The sequence below is a fragment of the Leiobunum rupestre genome, chromosome 3, assembly GCF_980474605.1.
Source record: "Leiobunum rupestre chromosome 3, qqLeiRupe1.1.hap1, whole genome shotgun sequence".
NCBI lineage: Eukaryota > Metazoa > Arthropoda > Arachnida > Opiliones > Sclerosomatidae > Leiobunum > Leiobunum rupestre.
The window spans coordinates 70895608-70915997 of record NC_143386.1 but is presented as its reverse complement, the minus strand read 5'-3'; the positions used below and the strand labels follow the sequence as shown (position 1 = coordinate 70915997).

Genomic DNA, 20390 nt, shown 5'->3' with positions numbered 1-20390 from the left:
CTTAGTCCTTACTTCTTTGTTTTTGACATTGGCGATTTGGCGCCGGCGGCTAATTTCGATCCTTTTTTGAAAGGATCATGCCGGGAAGTTTGTCAGAAAAGAATTCAAGCTTGAACAATACTATCCATGATGGCACAAATAATAACATTCTGGAGAAACGTATTGTTCGTGTACAAGGGTCGTTATACTCAACACACTTAAATTATGTGTTACTGGTGGAAAGTCAAGGGTTTTCAAAACAATTTAGTCGTGATTCTCAGGAATCGAATAAATAAAACCAAGTTCTTCTCAAGTTTCTGAGAAATCTCAGTTTAGTTCTTCGTTATCTTTACTATGCCAAAACCAATTCAGCGAACATTCAAATTCCAGTCTCGATAGTACAGCTGAATTTCATCATCAGATGCAGAATCATACATAATCTCAATTAAACCTGGAAATTATCGTAGACAACCTTGAGGAACTGAAGGCTAGCAATGACAATACATTGGATCATTTGGATGTAGATAATAATGAACTGAACCTTCAGGAAGTCTCCCGTGAGTCACGTCCGATCAAACCAAAAAAAAAGGATTTGTCTTCACACTATCAAATGCTGGAAGAGTACTCTTCAAATATTTCACATATGAGGGCCATTAATTAGAGAATTTAGTCTTGAGCTGAGTTTATTGCGAAAAAACGATATTTGGCAATGGGGGAAATGCAATTTATAACTTCACAAGACATTTGAGTGTAATTTATTTTTGCTCTTTTCTTCTGTTATTGTTGCAAACATAAAAATAACTGAATTAAAGTTGTTAAAAGGTTAGCTAACTGTCACACATTTTCTACAGAGACTCCACAAGGTTTCAATTGATGACAAAGACCACGGTAATCCACAACCTCAAGTTCCGGCGAGTCAAGTATGTACTCAATCTTTTCCTAAGACACTTATCGATCTGGGATTTCAAAGCAAAAGTCAAAAGAGACCATCAACTACAACCACCAATGTCTGGATTCCAAAAAAGTATAGAAAAGCAGTTTTAAATTTTATTACAGGTTCAGGAATGCCCTTAGGATTGACAGAAAGTAATTATGACCATGGCAGGGCTCTCTTTTTCGACATATATTTCATGTTTTATTCAAATCTATTATCTATAGCTGACGAATTCAGGGAGTTTATGTATGAGCTCAATCCCATCATTGAACCATTGTCTCGCAGATCAATTACAAGAGACCTCAATAAATCTTTTGATAATTAATGAGGTAGTTCCAGCGATAAAAGCCACAATGGGCTCGTTATTTGCTTTTCACGCACAAGGGAGGGTATTATTGGAATTAAAGGTAATTTTCTATCTGGTAAAGTTTCCTTATCAATTGTTGTTATTAAACCTATTGAGTATATTAATTGTCGCTTTCAACTTAGACCAGTGGGAATTGAAATGCATGACTTTAGCGCTTAAATACTTTGGCGAAAAACATTTTGGTGAAAACATAAGAGAAAAAGTGGATGAATCTCTAAAGGACTGCAAGGTTGATCCCTTGCAGGTTGGTAGTGAAGAACTTGTAGATATTTTTGAGTGTAACACTTAGTTTTTCTCAGGTTCGAAAAGTAATGACTGACAACGCATCTAACATAACCGCAGCGTTTAATGTTGTCGAGGAAATTGGTGCAGATTGGACTCCATTGGGAGTAGATTCCAGTGAAGATTCCGGAGATGACAGCTTGGATAATGAGATGTGCGAAGAAGATGATTTAGTGTTCTCAGAAAATACTTGCCGTATGTAAATTGTAATAAGTTACATTTTAAGGTGTTTACTATATTCTTTCATTTTAATAGAGCTTAAAGAAGATGAGATTGCAACAATAATAATGAATTGGGATCGTGTAAGGTGCTTGGCTCATACATTCCAGCTAGTAGTTAATGATGGTTTTAAAAAAGATGAAAAGGCCAGACAACTGGTTGAATATTGCAATACAATTATAAAATCCCATTTTAATTCTGGTCAGTTGGTTGCTAAAGCAGGAAAAGATTTGAAAATTTCGTGTGTGACTAGATGGAATTCTAACTTGTACGCTTTGGAAAGACTGAACGAAGTACGTATTCATATTTGCTAAATATAATGAAAAAAAATTAAATCTTGTTTAAAAATCCACTTGCAGATCACAAATTCTATTTAAGGCTTACAATGATGACAAGAAAAAAATAAAATTCAAAGTCGGTATGTGTTTTAACCAGTTTGTGTTAAAAAAAAGCTTAATACAGCAAAGAAATTTCAACCTTAATTCAACTCTTAAAGCCAGTTGAGGAAGCGACAAATATTATACAGGGAGCAAAGTACTCAATCTCAGTTGTTTCCTATTCGGCTGTTGTTTATGCCACTCAAGGTGTTGAAACAACTTCTGGTGGAGATTTTGCGGTTTTAAAATATTAAGAATGATTAATAAGCGGAGAGTATTTTTGACAATTGAAAGACAATTATTATCTAAGAGCGGCTGTAATTGACTGAAAATATGAGCTAGATAATATCGACAACGTTGAGTATGCACGGAGTCTTCGCAGTAAAGTGGGGAACCATTTCAAAGTGGTAGGCGACAACCACGACTTTATGCAATGTAAATATTCCGACGGGTAAGTAACAATTCAATATCAAATTTAAATACCAATTGCAATGATAGATAAACAAGCAGACATAGAGATGTTTTATCAAAATGTACGCGGCTTACGTACAACATCTGACGCGTTCTACAGTAGCATGATTCTTCAAAATTATGATATAATTTGTATGACAAAAACGTGGTTCAATTCTAATCACTCCAACCTCGATTATTTTACAAAGGCTAAAGTAACTTATACTTGTGGCGGTGGTGCAGTAATGGCTCTTCGTAGCGATATTAAATTTATTCGACGAACAGATCTTGAATTTATTTGCGACGCCGTTTGGGTGGAAATATCGTGCTAAGACACTAAAAAGTTACTTATAGCTAGGAGCAACAAACACAAGGAGAACGCAGCTAGCCTTTAAACACGCTAACGAAGGGTTGTGTACGAATTTCATTGGACGAGCGTCACGAGCCTTTACGCTGAACGTTTTACGGGCGGGGGGGGAGGATAATTTCCGAATTTTCCCCTTCCGACGGCTACAGGCGCTAAAGCGTCTAGCCAATGAAAACTGTACACAAGAAAATCCACGACTTTTGACGGGTTGCGTTCTCCTTGTGTGGAGTTTTGTGTTTGTTGCTCCTAGCTTATAGACAATGTTCGTCTCCAAATCATTAGGTAATTTCTCTCAAGACGGGCAGAATCTCTCTTTCTTTTTTGGTTCTTGAAACCCAAGTCATTCATAAGTCTTGGTAACGTTGCAGCACTCATTGAGGGTAAATCCGGATCATCGTTAATGACCCTCGATTAATTAGAGGTCTCTTTTATTCACACAGACATTCTATAGATAAATTACATTAACGCTACTTACTTGTAAAACTTTAGTTGGAAGATCATTTATCATATAAAATCGATGAATAATTTGTCGTATTGCGTATTTGGTGTAGGCGTCGTATTTATCAAGTTTTTTCGGTCGGCTTCTTTCTGGAGCTCGCTTTCTACAACGCGGTAATGGCATTGTACCAATATTTTGTTTAGTCTCGGTCTTAAAACGAATCACCGTGTTTCTACGCACACCTGTCAGTTCAGAGTTTAAATCTACAACCTTGTTAATACTACAATCAGGATTTTTAATTCTTTAAGAAGAATAAGTATTAAAAACTAATTGATTTGCACCAGAATTTAAAGGTTTACCGCATTTCAATCTTGAGTACAATAGCGGAGAACTAACTTGACCGGGAGCCATATTTATTTGTGCAGAAAAATAAAAGCGGAAATTGCTCAAAATTTACGTCAGTGGCGAGCGATACTTCACTGTGCTACTTCAAATATTAAATACAATCGCGAAAATACTTATTTGTATATATCAAATATTTTAAAACCTTTTTAAAGTATTTGGTACAAATCCGTCATAGAAAATATATTTTCTTTAAAATTATTGTAATTTTGTTACAAAGTGGTACGTGTAAACAGCGGACTGTTTTTCACGCGAATGCCGAAAATTCCCTGACTCAGGTAGTGTACCCTGGTAACATTGAATTCTACTGTAGTCTCGACACACAAAAATTTTAAATCATTAGCTAAATCATGTAGTTTCCCCGTTCTGGCATTGGTTTGAGTCTGGCTCTTTAACTAATATTTAGATTTTGAAGCTCTTGCAGATTTTCTCTTATTTCCAATCGGTATGAAGGAAAACCACAAGTTGTTGTACGCTATTAAAGATACACCACAAGTTTTTATACGCTATTCAAGATATGAACATACCCTAACAATATTGTAAATATGTTTTGTAATTTTATGTTATATTTCTTATTTAATTATGGGTGATAATTTGTCAATAACACCGATAATGATTTTTGAATCGAAGAACGTTTGGTCACCGAACGTTACTATGACGTTCGAAGATCAAGATATATTTTGCACGAATTCTAAAAGAGCTTTAATTTATTTGTTTAGCGCATATTACGCGTTTCATCTACAGTATCCTCTCAAATTAAAATAATCTAAGGAATATATACAAAATCTTTTGCGGACTTGATGCTCTAAACGTTTCAGTAACATGTTTTGTAAACAGAATCGCTTAAATAAATATTCTTTTTCATGCAATAAATGGTTTATAACAATGTACATTTCAGAACAAAATTCAATTCTAACTAGAACAGAGTATAATTTAGTACTAGAACTGTATTAAATTCTGAAAAGAGCCATATAAGGTTTCGAACTAGAACGTCATTTAATTCCAAATGGAACCATATAAGGTTCCGCGTGAGAAACTCGTTTCACTCCAAACGGAACGGTGTAAAATTCCGCTTGAGAATGCCGTTTCATTTTAAATAAAACATAGTATAGTGAAGTCAGAGAACAGTATTAAAATCGGAATAGAACACAATGACGATGCACCCGCCCGAGAATTTCATTTCAAATGGAACAGTATAAAATTTTGGCCAAGAGCGATAATAAATTCTATGTAGAACAGAGTATAGTTTAGTTCGACAACATCATTAAATTCTAATTTGATCAGTATATAGTTCGGTCCGGGAATACAATTTAATTCCTAATAGAACAGCGTATCGCTCGTTTTGAGAACTTAATTTGATTCCAGAGAGAACACAATCCCATTCTATAATGAACTCTTGAGCTTTGAAATTGGAACGAAAAACCGCTCAAGAAAGAATAACTTCTATTCTGAAAACGAGTTTTAGTTCTAAATCGAACAAAGCCTAAGTGGAACAGAGAGAGTTCTGTTCTAAAAAGAACAGGCTAAAGACGGAAAACTGCCCCATAATTTCCCAATTATACCAGATGGAATGGCCAAGAAGCAGCTGTATCTTCGTTTGTGGCTAACTACAATAAATATTTAGAAATTAGAGCAGAACATCCCAATGAACTTGAAAGATTTTTTGATAATTGTCAAATATATCATGGAGCTCTTCACATGGCTAAGCAGTTAGAATCGGTCGGTTGCTGTTTAAACAGGTTGCCGTCTTTCAGTTTGCGATGGGGGTGGTCATTTGGTTCAAAGTGGTCAGTTTGCGATGTGAGTGGTCAATACGGTCCAACATGGTCAGTTTGCGGTGGGAGTGGTCAATATCTCCTAAATGGTGAGTTTACGATGGGAGTGGTCAATATGTTCCAAAATGGTCAGTTTGCTATGGGAGTAGTCAATATGGTCCTAAATGGTCAGTTTGTTATGGGAATGATCAATATGGTCTAAGTGATAAGTTTACCTAATTCCCCTAAAACCATTTGATTTCGTCCCGTTAGACCATGTATAGGCTCAAAACATATAGTTAAAATATTATCTGGCCACCGCAAGTATTTTTTTTTTTGGTAAATTTCGAAATTGTTTGTTTTTGCCGTATTTCCGAACCCACCATAGATTGTTTCGGTTACCATAGGACTAATAGCGGGAACACAGTGGCTAGTATAAATGGCTAGACTATTCAAAATATACAAAAGTGTAATAGATAACGCCAGACTATTATGATTTTTGATTTTTTTTCGAATGAAATGCATCGATAAATGAACTATGAGATTGGATAAGTAAATTTTGCTAAGGGTGCAGGAACTATACACGTATTTGTACAGCAATATTTTGGGAAAGGTTCCTTTTTTGGCCGGAACTAAATGTAACCATTAAATTTGCATATAAAATCCCATAAGGATCTGGCTCGACCAAAGTGAAAATTTCGAAAGGTCATAAAACTTGACCTTTTGACTCTGCTAAAAAAACCGCCCGGCTGATAGCTTCCTGGGGCATGGTCTAAAGGTTGGCATAACTTTTTCTCGGATCCCAGACTTACAGTCCAAGACCTTCCCTTGTAAGCATAGAAACATTTCTTACATATGTAGTTGTTTTATAGAACAACGATTTTTTGAAAAGTCCGGATTTCCCAATTGATTTTTCAACGTGGAGTTATCTGGGTTACTCCAGGTGGATAAAACTGGACTGGTTACCACCGTGCCAACCCTAGTAAATAGGGTCCATATATTTGTTCATTAAATGTATTTCTTTTTCGATAAGAAGCTAATGGTACGGCTTCGTGAAACTTGTTTACATATGTTTGCGATTTCTGAGGAGCACTAGTAGGCGATGTTTCGTAACTATGGCGGCTCGGAAACCACGTTAAAAATATTCGCATCAACCGCCCGCGCCTTACTATATTCGTATTAAGAAAATATGGAACTGATTTTTATGGGGATTTTGATTTAAAAGATTTTGGTTATAAAATTAAATTTATCAGAAAAATACCAGATATAATGAAATTTACCTTCTGGACACGCTGTTACATTACAAATGTCAATAAAGAGAATGGAAATGCATTCAATTTCTTTAGAAAATTCTTCCAAAATTTGTTGTTAACGGCTTGAGATAATAAAGATGTTTTCTGTTATTCTTATATGAGATTCTATTACTAAAATTCAATAGTTGCAGTCATGTTGTCTACGGTCATTTGCCCATTATCTCATCCAAGAGCTAAGTAACTATCGACTGTATATAACCATTAGTTTCTCGATTTTCATGTTACTATTTTTTACTGCTGAGCTCTAACCAATTATCGATTAACCATCAAGCAGGTAAAAGTGATAAAACGACACTTATGTACTTATTCTAAAAATGAAGTAAGATTGTATCCATTATTCGAAAAAGTTTAAGCGGATAAACAAAATTGGAAACGATGTTAAAAATTGATTAATTTTTAATGGCTACGGGTTTTGATACGTAAGCAAGGACTTCATAGCTTATAACTATTTTAATAGTAAGAGTGTATTACAACCTGGAGTACACTTTTCTAGCGATATTATTTTATTACGTTGAGATGTTAAACGTAAAATTTGTCAGGTGAGAGTTTCTAAAACATTAAATTTTAAAGAAATTGGTTTATTTGGACATCTGAGAGTGTTTTATTAGCAAGAAAGTAAAAGTGACACCCTGATCCCGGAGAATTAGTTCTGTAGACTTAAATAATGTTTAAGAGTAAGTTGCATAGACATGTTCGGAATAGAAACTTAACTACTTTATATTTTTCTAGTTCGTTTTATTAAGGAGTTTCCAAAAATGTAACTTAGCCAAAGATTTCTTCAATTTAGGCAATTTCTTACCAATTCACGTATTATATCATAGCTAGTTAAATTTATCGATAAAATGAATGAGTGGATATATCCGTTTATCTTTAATTTTTATGTCTGCAGGCATTCAAAAATTAACAAGCAATACACAAAACGCAATTTAAGTTTCGGAGATGATGTGACGGCCCCGAAAAAATTAATTATTTATACTGTCGACGAAGGCTAACGTGAAGATTTAAACTCTTGAATGTAAAACTAACTTAGACATATATTCGAAAAGTAAAGATTTTGCTACTGTCCGATCACAATCTACATTAATTTGCTTTTCTATTTATACTACCAGATCTATTGGATCAAAATTGTCGTAACACTCTAAACTGAGTGGTGCTTTGGGTATTAGCTCTATTTTTTTTTAAACTAAAAAAAGTTAATAAAATACTTGGTCCGTCTTAAATAATTTAATTAACGTTTATTTTGGAGTTTTATTGGTTTATTTACCTCGGGTAAAAGGTAATTTGACTTTTAAAACCTTGGTGGGCATTTTTCTAATTAGAACCATTCTCCTAATCCTAATGGTTCTCGAGATAAATTTTGAATGACTTTGAACTAATGTTTCAAGGTCATCGTAAGTTACAAATTTCGAACTCCCCCACTCAGTTTAGAGTGTCACGACAATTTTGATCCATTAGATCTGGTAGTTTTCGATTTATAAGCCCTTTAATGTCGTGTCTTTATTAGAATACCACACACGACCTTATGGTTTTTGGTCTAACATTTCTCGACTTCCCATTGGTCAAATTAGATCGGGTGAAAACTGATTAGACTTCAAATTAAACGTAGAACACATGTCTAATTGGAACCATTTTTCTAATCCTAATGGTTCTCGAGATACAATTTGAATGACCTTGAAGACCTGGTTCAAGATCATTGAAATTTTCATTGTCATTTGTCCCCCTGCACCCTCTATGTAACCTGCAAATTTCAAGCACCCTCTATGTAACCTGCAAATTTCAAATTCTTACATAAAACGCATTTTGAGTAATTGGCTCTGTATCGTTTTTTAGTTAACACCCTGTATATTAGAAAAGTAATGTAAGTAAAAGTACTGTCCGATCGCAATCTACATTAATTTGATTTTCTATTTTAGATAGAGACACATAGCAGCCAGGCGAAAAGTTCATAAACTGTTCGTCTGCGTATCAGAAGATTTTCTATTATATAATTCACAGAGAGTCTGCTTAGCCTATGAAAATACGACAATTTACGAGTTAATACGTTGGTCGCTGCGTGGCTCTAGGTAAACTGAAAAGGTATTTTTTTATTGAACCTTTTCTTTTGAGGAATCTTATAATAAGCTTATTTTGCAACATAAACGGGTCTCCTTTCATACACCAATATTTTAAACGTTGTTACGCGTCACTTCTTAATTTGCGCAGAGTATATTAGTTTTATTTGCCAAATAAAAATAATTTTTTGTCCGTTTTTATTGCATTCACAGTGTTTCGGAACACCAGTAGTGTACACACGATGAGTATTCGAACCCTTTTGGGTTAGTTTTCGTACCTATTGGGCTTAATCATTCTACTTTGGGTTTTGACCCCTATAAACTGATCTGATTATATCTGAAAGTCAATGAAGATAATCTCATATATTGCAATAATTTTATCGCAACTGTTTTCTGATAATCGATTGGAAGCGCTATTTAGAAGCACTTATTCCCGCACTTTGCGATCGGACAACGCTTTAGCTGAACTTCCCTTCCGGATCTTTCACTATTTCATGAACAGGTCCAAGAAAAAGATTCTGCTCAACTTAAAGTGATACCACAAACTAGTGAACAATATTTAAACATGACGTTCAAACTTTCTTATTAAGTAATTTCTTCTTCAAATTGGAAAAGCTCCCTGTTATATCACAGATATTGGGATTTTATTAATTTTATTCAATTCACTTATTATTCAAGAAGCCAAGGGATGTCTGCCGAGGCCTATCGAAGATTTTTAGTTACATATTATTTCTTAAAGCGTGTCCCGATTAAGAAGCCTGTGTCGAAAAATTTCAAGCAAATAGATGTATCCAGTTTTGTGTGATACTTCTATCTTAAGGAAAAAGCTCATTCCTTTGTAAATTAGGGTGTTTTTTACAAGACATGGGCTTAAAACACGCTCGACAGTTAACACTTTGGGATACACTACCACATATTTCAAACAAATTAGAGTATTAATTATGTTTCAATCGATTTCTAAAAGGTGTCCTGAATTAAAAGTAATAGATACTATTACCTTATACAATAAATTTTCTTCCATAATGAAAATATCAATGGGATTGCAGCCAAACTGCAGGAAAAGCTTTAGGCGGATTATATATAATTTCTGTTTCTTTTGGTGAAACTGAGCAATTTATTGAACTCTTTGTTATTTAGTATTAATCATATGTAAACAACCTCAATTTCACTAATGTTTTACTATTTTGGAAAATTACTGAATAAAAATTGAACATTCGGACCATCTTATTTTTTCCTTGCTTATATAGTTTGAACCATTTTGAATAATCTGCTCCTCCATTTTGTTGAATTACTATATTTCTTAACCTAAATTTTATAAAATTTCTACAGTAACTTTTTAAATCTGAAAATGGTGAAAATTAATCTGAATCGAAACTTTCTAGTAAGATCATTTTTTATAATTTATTAATTTTTGACTTATTCTAAGTGCTTTTGTTTAAAAAATGGGCGTTTCAATCACGACTCAAATAATTTTTGTAAACGATAAATAACGGATATCATAAAACCCAAAGAAATTTTACTAAAAAAGCAAGTAATGTCATCAAATGAACCAACTTACGCAAACAAACCGACTATTATGTTAGGCATGTCTTAGCGCAAATAACCCGAGTCAGAATAATGCTTTTCAGAGTTATTAGCAAGGTCACGCAGATCACTCTAGAAGTTGCAACGACAACGTCGGACTCGGGAGTCACTGCGATTAGTTTCTTTCTTCTCGCGTTTGTACTTCGGAGTGAAATATTTTGGACTTCAAGGCGATGTCATATTTTTGTCAAGCTTATATGACATATCGTATAATATTTACGTTGTTTAAATTAATATATTGAATGTAACAGTAACAGTTTTCCAGCTAAATAAACCGAAAGAGAGACGCATCAAGTTTTTTTCTCTCGTGGCATCTTAAAAAGACAAGCGGATAAAGTCCTGAATGACGTCAATACTTTTTGGATAACGAAGGACTGATGACGAAAAAGAAAAAGGTTGAAATGCAAAACAGTACTAACTTCTTAAAATTAAATATCGGTTTACGGACATGTAAACTAAGTTTTGGCGCATGACGGCGGCGCGCACTCACTTCGCTCGAGTGCCCCATACTAAAAAAAGCTATGGGCCATCTATAACGCAACCTAGAGGACAGCACCAAGCCTTACGCATCAAGTATCGTCAACCCGATATTAATCCAGCACTTCAGCTCAACAAAATCTGTGCATTTTGACTGACTACCACCTTCCATAAATGGAACAGCGCGGCGACTGGCTCAATACTTGCTACTCGTAAGCCTTATAATATTAAAATTTATTTAATTTTTAATAATAATATTAATAATTTCCGCCGTGTTTCTACGCCACTATAATTTTTTATTTACATTTTAGTACCTATATATAAAATATTTTCCCCTAAAATGCGTTTAAGTTCAGTTATTGGCCAGGAGCGTTGACGTCATACAGGTCTTTAAAGAGCTGGAGTGCTGGATTAATATCGGGTTGACGATACTTGATGCGTAAGGCTTGGTGCTGTCCTCTAGGTTGCGTTATAGATGGCCCATAGCTTTTTTTAGTATGGGGTTGTGGGGCGAAGTAAGTGCGCGGTGCCGTTAGTCGCCAAAACTTAGTTTACATGTTGGTAAACCATTATTTCATTTTAAAAAGTGAGTACTGTTTTGCATTTCAATCTTTTTCTTTTTCGTCATCCGTCCTACGTTATCCAAAAAGTATTGACGTCAGTCATTACCTTGTCGGGTCGCTATCCGCTCGTTTAAAAAGCGTCAAAATACCAATTTAACAGATTTTTTAGATAAACCAGTATACGCGAAGGAACAATACTATGTTTAGACATCACTTACGGGACGCTGCCAAATTTAAGCCGTAACTTAGTACTGGTCAACTACTTATCTTTTTTGTCAAATTTTTAAAAATGTGTTAAAATTATTTTGGAAGTTGGAATTGAAATCACGACTTAAAACAAAATCTTCGTCAACGACTCAATGCCAGCGCCTAGGCACTCCCGGCGTTCTCGTTCGAAACTTTTTTCAAATAAAGTAGTAATACATCGCAAGTTTTAGTTTTATACTGTTATAATATGGAAAGTTTGGAATTTCTTTGTACTTTCAAGCTACCAAAATGTTGACATAATATTGAAGTTTTAATAGACCCTAGAGCTCGGCGTTTGGATATGAAATATCCGATTTATTTGTTTTCATCCAAAGCCGAAAATTATCCGAATAAAAACTTTTGTTTGCATATTAATTCGTTTTAAAATCGAGATTTTTATGAATAGTTGAAATTTTGGCGGTTAAGTTATCTGTTCCGCCGAGCTCTAGAATAGAGCCCACGTGGCCACGGCTCAATTTCACCATGAGGCCCACCTGCCATCGGACAAGCCCAGTCTATGGCCAGTTAAATAATATTTATGAGTATTTCTGAATCGCATAAAAGGTTTTTCTCTTCGTGGCCTTATATCTTTGAATATTTCTTATAAAAGTTTCTTTGTGTGTTTGTTATAGTACTGGCCACTTTTATTTAAATACGAAAGAGCTAACTTCGGTACTTATTTCCAAGGAATGAAAGGACCCATAGTGGACCTCTTCAAAGCTGTTTCAAAAAATCTTAAGTACGTCTGATCATGTCTAAACATTTTAGTGATTAACACTGAGAGATATATAGTTAAGTTGATTAAAAGATTTTAAGAATCCTAATCTTATTTTTAAATGTATGTACTTCAACAATTCTATAATTAAACACACTGAAAACGAAGTTCTGTTGATAAAAATGTCGCAAAGGGCTTTGTCCCAACTTAAAAAATTTCGTTGTCCCCTTGAATGACGAGACACACGTTAATTTCAGTTGGACACTTGCCTGTGACAGAAAAAAGGTAAATCTTTAAATTTAAACTTTACATTAAGCAACCTGTACTGTACTCAAAATCCGCGAAATGCATGTGCTATCTTATAATAACAACAAAGGTGCGTAAACTTTCATGGTATTTTAGCATTTTTAGAATTTAGGATTGAGAAGGACTAAACAAACCAAATGATGGTAGTACTTTACGAAATAAACTAAATTACATTTGGTCTTTGACAACCAAAACATTGATATATGTTTATATATCTATATCGTTATGAACTACCTAATATTAAATATAAAATACCAGAATTGCTTTTAATTTTGCAATTCTAAGTCTGTAAGCGGAAAACTTTACATATTACGAACATTCATTAGGATGATTCCTAAAAGTATTATTAAATATTTCCACATTTTACAAACATTCATTATGATTATTTTTCAAGATATTGTCAAATATATTAAATAATATATTACGAACATTCATTAGGATTATTCCTGAAAGTATTATTAGAATATCTCCACATTTTACGAACATTCATTAGGATTATTTTTCAAAGAATTGTTAAGTTTATTTAATAATACAGGGTGTTTTGAATTGCTCTGACTGGGCATTTTTTTCAGAAACTGCCAGAAATAGAGTTGCGAAATTTTCAGGGTATTATTTCTAGTGTGGGATCGCTTTAATTCCTCAATTTCAGAAAAATCAGAAATAATTTAGGGTTTTTGTTTAAAATATTTTTTTACCGGTAGGTGCTAGAAAAAACGTTTCAATGAGAGAAAGTTGTAGAGTGCTGTCGAAAATGTTCACAGAAGTTGGTTTCATTGGAAAAGAACACTTTTTCACGAAGATATGAGCTGATAAAAAAACGAGCCGTCCATAGGGGCCAATAGCCTTCACATTTTTGTACGTAAATGAAAGAAATCGCGTTAAAAGATTAAATTCCTTAAAAACGTATTTGTAATTTACCAAAACGCCAATTTAGGCCTACAGTAGGCCTAAAACGTATCAGTAGGCCAACTACGCACAAAGGTCATGTTTTCAAATATTATTTAATGTGAAATCTTTTTGTTCTCAACCATTCTCTAACTTTTATTGGGTCTAATCAACATGCCATTAAATTCATTTCGTGATCAGCGTGCTTTTATGGTCGTGTTATTTTATGGTGAAGCCAACCGTAACGCGCATAGGGTTAGTGAATTGTTCACCGTTTGAGATCCAGATAGAAGACCAAGCCACAACGGTCTGGGTCCGATGAAACGAAGACCATCCGATCGAAGGGGCGGCCATCAGATCGAAGCCCATCGACTCGATAAAAAGCACCAACCGATCGAAAGTCGAAAATTCCTTTTTTATGAGTTCACTGTAAAACGTTTCAACGGATCGAAAAATATATGTTTTTAAAAGACTGTAGCATTAAATAAATGCACTTTTGTGAACTAACCTTAAAAACTAGTTTTAAAAGGTATATTAAGGAGCTCATCATTATCGTTATCTGTAGGATGGGTTTGCGTCGCGGTTATCGGTTCATATCGTCTAACGGTGGGAAGCTTTTAGAGCATAATAATTATTTGTATGGAATAGATAAAATGGAAAATGGTACTAAGTATTATCGTTGTCGTAAGTACAAACAAAAAAGATGCAAAGGTCGCGCTATAAAAAGGGAAAATATGGTAGCAGAAACGTGTGCCCATAATCATGAACACCGTTCTTGGAGCTGTTCGAGACTTTCAGAACCCCAATTTCATCAATCAAATGCTGGTGACTCCAAAATCAAAATCGTATTCCATTGGGAAAAAAGGGTCAACTCCGAGAGGGAGGATCGTCTTCCATTGACCAAGGTACTCCCTCCCGGAGTGCTCCCGGAGTGCTCCCGGAGTGCTCCAAAATCCAAATCGTATTCCATTGGGAAAAAAGGGTCAACTCCGAGAGGGAGGATCGTCTTCCATTGACCAAGGTACTCCCTCCCGGAGTGCTCCCGGAGTGCTCCCGGAGTGCTCCAAAATCCAAATCGTATTCCATTGGGAAAAAAGGGTCAACTCCGAGAGGGAGGATCGTCTTCCATTGACCAAGGTACTCCCTCCCGGAGTGCTCCCGGAGTGCTCCCGGAGTGCTCCAAAATCCAAATCGTATTCCATTGGGAAAAAAGGGTCAACTCCGAGAGGGAGGATCGTCTTCCATTGACCAAGGTACTCCCTCCCGGAGTGCTCCCGGAGTGCTCCCGGAGTGCTCCAAAATCCAAATCGTATTCCATTGGGAAAAAAGGGTCAACTCCGAGAGGGAGGATCGTCTTCCATTGACCAAGGTACTCCCTCCCGGAGTGCTCCCGGAGTGCTCCCGGAGTGCTCCAAAATCCAAATCGTATTCCATTGGGAAAAAAGGGTCAACTCCGAGAGGGAGGATCGTCTTCCATTGACCAAGGTACTCCCTCCCGGAGCTGCCCCAACTCAAGAGTCGGAGGGAAACAAAAGAGTGCTCCGAAAACGTTTCGTATTTCATTGGGAGCTACGTGGGCGAATCCTCCGAGCGCCTCCTACAGAGAGCAGTGACGTCATTCAACAAATCCGGATCACACTCGAAGGTTCCCAATGGAAAACGCTATTACAGACAGATGTGGTACCAACATGACGGCGCACCACCCCACGTACCTAGATGTGAAGTAGAGCATCTTAACAACGAGTTCCTTCAGCGTTGGGTTGGCTGGAACGGTTACGTTCGATGGCCTGCGAGGTTTCCGGACCTAACTCTGATGGACTTTTTCTTGTGGTGGTTCATCAAAGCACAAGTTTACGTGACGCCCGTTGAGAACATCGAGGATTTGCGTCACCGAATCATTACAGCCTTCGAACTTGTCACTCCTGATATGATCAGACGCTCGTTTCAGAACATGCTTCATCGTGCCCAAACATGTATCGCGGCAAACGGAGGTATCATAGAACCTCACTTGTAAAATTGTTATGTTTATTCGAATAAAATGTTGAATTAAATCTTTCAGACATTTCTTTCATTTACGTACAAAAATGCAAAGGCTATTGGTCCCTATGGACAGCTTGTTTTTTTCATCAGCTCATATCTTCGTGAAGAAGTGTTCTTTTCGAATGAAACCAATTTCTTTGAACATTTTCAACAGCATTCTACAACTTCCTCATTGAAACGTTTTTCTAGCACCTACCGGTGAAAACATATTTTTTACAAAAACCTGAAATTATTTCCGATTTTTCTAAAATTTAGGATTTAATGCGATCTCACACTAGAAATAATACCCTGAAAATTTCGCAATTCTATCTCTTGCAGTTTCTGAAAACAGTTCCCAGTCAGAGCCCTTCAAAACATCCTGTATATTACGTACAATCATTAGGATTATTCTTGAAAGTAGTATTGAATATATTTAATAATGTTTCAGGAATAATCCTAATGGATATTCGTAATAGAGTAACGTTTTCGGCTTTACAGACTTAAAATGGCGAAGTTGTTTTTAAAGATAAGCAAATCAAACACGTAATTAAGTTAAGATTTAAAATAAATTTCAAAATTAATGTTATCGTTAGAGATCTGATTTGGTGATGTATCCTACCTCTGTAACGTATGAAAGATACGCGAATTACGACTTCACGGCGGAACTGTACTACTCGAGGGTCGTCTTAGTTTCCAATCGAGAAGACAAAGTTCATAACTCATTAACGGCGGTAATTTCCAATTTTCCTTTTTGGGTAAGAATTTAAGGGAAAACTTAAGAACATTAAGTGAAATAAAAATTGACGTCTTTTTGTCAGCTGACTGTATTTGTTTTATTGTCGTATCTGGCACTTTCAACTGTCAGTGCTCTATTTGCCAAAATCTCAAGTAAGAGGACACAAAAACCTAGAACTTACTTCTGGGTTTTCTTCGAAGCGCTTCTCAGTCGCGGTAAGTATAAAACATGAAATATTCATAAACTTATACACGGAACTTGGGCATTAAAGGGGCTTTCTCCCGAGTTCTTCTGTTTCCCCTTTCCATAAAAACTTGTAAAGGTAAACGGTAATAGTTGGTTCGCGAGGCACGAAGGGCTTGCCAGTTCCCTCCTACGCATTGGAACCCGGCCATCTGTTTAAGGCAATAAAAGTCGCTAGATGACTTGGGCCTAAGCTGATGCCGTGGGTATTAGCCTGGCTGATTATTATTACATTGCACATAGAAGTTACTCTTCATTTGGTTGTTTCGGGGAAAACAGTGTCATCTTTTGTAAAGGCTAACACGTTGACATAGTGGCAATTCTTAATTTTGAAATAAAGAAACCAGTCTTAAAGAGAAAAATAGAGGATGTTGAAACAACACGTAGTTGAAATGTCACAGATTGAAGTTTTCTGGATTGACTAGAGAGATTAATATTGTAGCAAATCAACCGATAATAATTTATCATGTTATCTAGATAAACTGATCCAAATATCACTTGTTGGATTTTTTGTCAAACCAGGGCCAAATTGAGTCTTTTCCATCCCTTTTCGCCATCCGCAGCCTCTAAAAATCGTCGTTGACCTGAATATTTCCAGGATTAACTGCGTTGAGTTTCATGGATATGGTCGTCCTTTATCTTCTCATAAATGATTTAAATAATGATATTTAATCATGTTCCTTTGTATGTGAGAAGACATAGCAGTCATTTGTTGAAACTTCGGGCCAGGGGAACTGGAAATAGGGGGATGGATGGCATTTCCAATTGTAATGGGACGGACAAATAATGTAACTTTCCTTGCAACCTTTTGTTCTCTTCAAATCTAAGAAATTCCAAAAGGTTAAAAATGTTAAATTTGTAGTTTTTTCTACTTTTCAAAAAGGACGCGTACGGTGAGAAACCTCAGCGTTAATCTGGCTGTGATCCGTCAACATATTTACGTTCCTAGCTCCCGGATTCGAACGCTTTCCGCTAAAATAATTGACAATAAGTCAAATATATCTAAGGAACCTAAGTTAAAGGTTCTATGTAATACAGCCATTAATAATAATCAGCAAAGCTAGTACCAAAGCACTATCTTGGGCCCAAGTTTTTTTGCGACTTTTAAAGCCATTAATTCAGGTTGCCGGGGTACAATGCGTAGTGGTGGCCAGTTCTTCAGTCCACGCGAGCCAACCACTCCCTACACTAACTTTTACCGTTATCAAGTTTTTATGGAAAGAGGAAACCAAAGAAAACCCCGTTAAAGATAACTTCCAAACTCAACGCAGAAGGAGTTGCTTAGAATTTTCACCTATTGACACAAACTGGGAATCGATTGCATTTTCTATAACTCAAAATAAAATATAATTTGAACCACTTTATAATTTAAAATAACAAAAATCACAGAAATTTATAGAAAATCCATTCCAATAAATTATTTATTTCTAAAGGATTAGAAAAACCCAAAATTAATGTGCAACCATTCAAATCAATATATTAAAATAGGAGAAATATTTAGCGCATTCTCATAACGGTTTTCCGGTAAAAGGTAACATTTCAGAAACAAATCATTTAAACTAATGTTTAAATGATTCAAAGGTAAACTGTATAAAAAATCAATTGCAGGTTGTTCTTATGATATTACAATAAATCCAGTAAAACACATGCTATGTCTCTGGATGTTTTGTCTGCTCGTCCTTCATAATGTTATAAATTCAATACTAATGTCAAATTTAGTTAATGGAGAAAGAGCATTAATATATAATCTCAGTGATATACTACGGACCAAAAACATGGAAATATACCCTTCAAGACAAGCACGAAGTCTCACAATATTTATTCCGGTAAGTCTGCGCATACGACGATTCGAAGCAGTTAGTGACGCCATGCCGAGCTTTTATTACCCATACAACCAAACCTTACAGCGTGAGAGACCATGGTTTTATTTATATTCATAAAACTATTTGATACGTTATCTTCTAAGAAACCAACTACTTTAACTTTTAAAATATTCTAGAAATTATCAAATTAAGTTGATAAAAATATTTTCACGAAAACTTTGTTTAAACTATAAAATATTCAAGAAATTAACAATTTAGTTTAAAATCAAATTATCAAGAAAACATTGTTTAAACTATAAAAGTTTCAAGAAATTAAAAATTTAGTTTAAAATCAAATGATCAAGAAAACATTGTTTAAACTATAAAATATTCAAGAAATTAACAATTTCGTTTAAAATCAAATTATTAAGGAAACATTGTTTATACTCTAAAATATTCAAAAAATAAACAATTAAGTTTCTAAAATCACGAAAACATGGTTTAAAAGAAATAAACAATTTAATATATAATCAAATGATTATGAAAAAATGTTTAAACTATGAAATTTTCGAGAATTAAAAAATTTAAACTACAAATAAATTCTTATAAAAAACATTAAATCTTTTTAATCTTTTAACTGAATAACAAGTTACCGAAGAAAATTTCCGTGATTTTTTGTGATATATCAGCATGTTAAAAAACCTTTTTTTTTACTCATTAATGGAAATTCCTTAACACTGTAATACGTGTTTCGTACTAAATATAAATGCATTCATACAACATCTATTGACTTTCTTCAATGAAGTTCGTAGGTTCGAACGGGCCATCCATTAAAAGCAGGATGAATACAGATATTCCCCAAGGAGATAAATACATTCCGAAAGCTTTGAGACTCGTGCGTTCGTCGAAATTAGCTTTTGTGGTTTGGCACGACGACATGCGATATTTCAAAAGGTTCTGCAAGAAGACGAACAATAATGGGCCGATATTTTTCCAATCACCGTTTGCATTAGGAATTCTAAGTAACGCTTTCATAACTAATAATTCGACAGTTAACAAGACAATGTTAGACGGAATAAACGTCATGTAAGCCACGGTTCATAAGCAGATTAATGTTTTTTAGTAAATGATGAACGTGGCTTACTTAGAGTTATTTTATTTTACAGGATTAGACAATTTTATGCTGCGGGAGTAGTTGAAAAAGCATTTAACGATGAATACTGGACGTTGAAGGATCGTTGTATCACAGAGAAGAGTACAGATTTCTTTAGCGACAAAAGAAGTGCTCCGAACCTCTTGAAACCCTTTCTTCAACTATTTTTATTTGGCGTTAGCATTTCCATGAATGTCTTTTTCAATGAAATTTTATTTTGCTTACGTAAATAACAAGAGAATGTTTTTACCAATACCGATATATCTAATTATGATTAATATGTGCAAATTTTTTTTGGAATACCTAGAAGCTTTTGTGTGTTTTTATCTTTAAAGCTTTACCTGTATCTTAGCAGCCCCGTTTTACAATACGCAAATTCTAAATATTGTAAAATATTAGCTACGGTTAATTCAGAAAATTAAATCAGCTTAAACTATTTCAGTTGTATTTATTCTACCAAAGTGTGGATTTTAGGCTAAAGAATATTTGAGTTTTGGTCATGGGTGTTATTGTTCATAATTAAATGAAAAATATCAGAAATTATCAATTCTTTAAACCAATTGTTTTTTCTAATTATCAGATTTTATGTTGCTTAAAGTCAATAAATGGGAATATTATCTTTGAAAATGTTAACTCAAACTGTAAAGGTTCCTTCAACGCAATACTGCAAAATATGGAAAGCGAGATTTTTAGGTACACCACTAGATAAAATTCGAATGGGATGTTC

The 20390-nt window shown here is 34.8% G+C and overlaps 1 protein-coding gene across 1 annotated transcript; it reads left to right on the top strand.

Moving 5' to 3' along the window:
* The first annotated feature begins 19328 nt into the window (after window positions 1-19328).
* Window positions 19329-19936, top strand: LOC149954515 (uncharacterized). Its single transcript, XM_090167720.1, has 2 exons — window positions 19329-19596; window positions 19677-19936. The coding sequence occupies exons 1-2, from the start codon at window positions 19352-19354 to the stop codon at window positions 19894-19896; spliced, it is 465 nt and encodes a 154-aa protein (XP_090023846.1). The 5' UTR covers window positions 19329-19351; the 3' UTR covers window positions 19897-19936.
* Window positions 19937-20390: the final 454 nt, after the last annotated feature.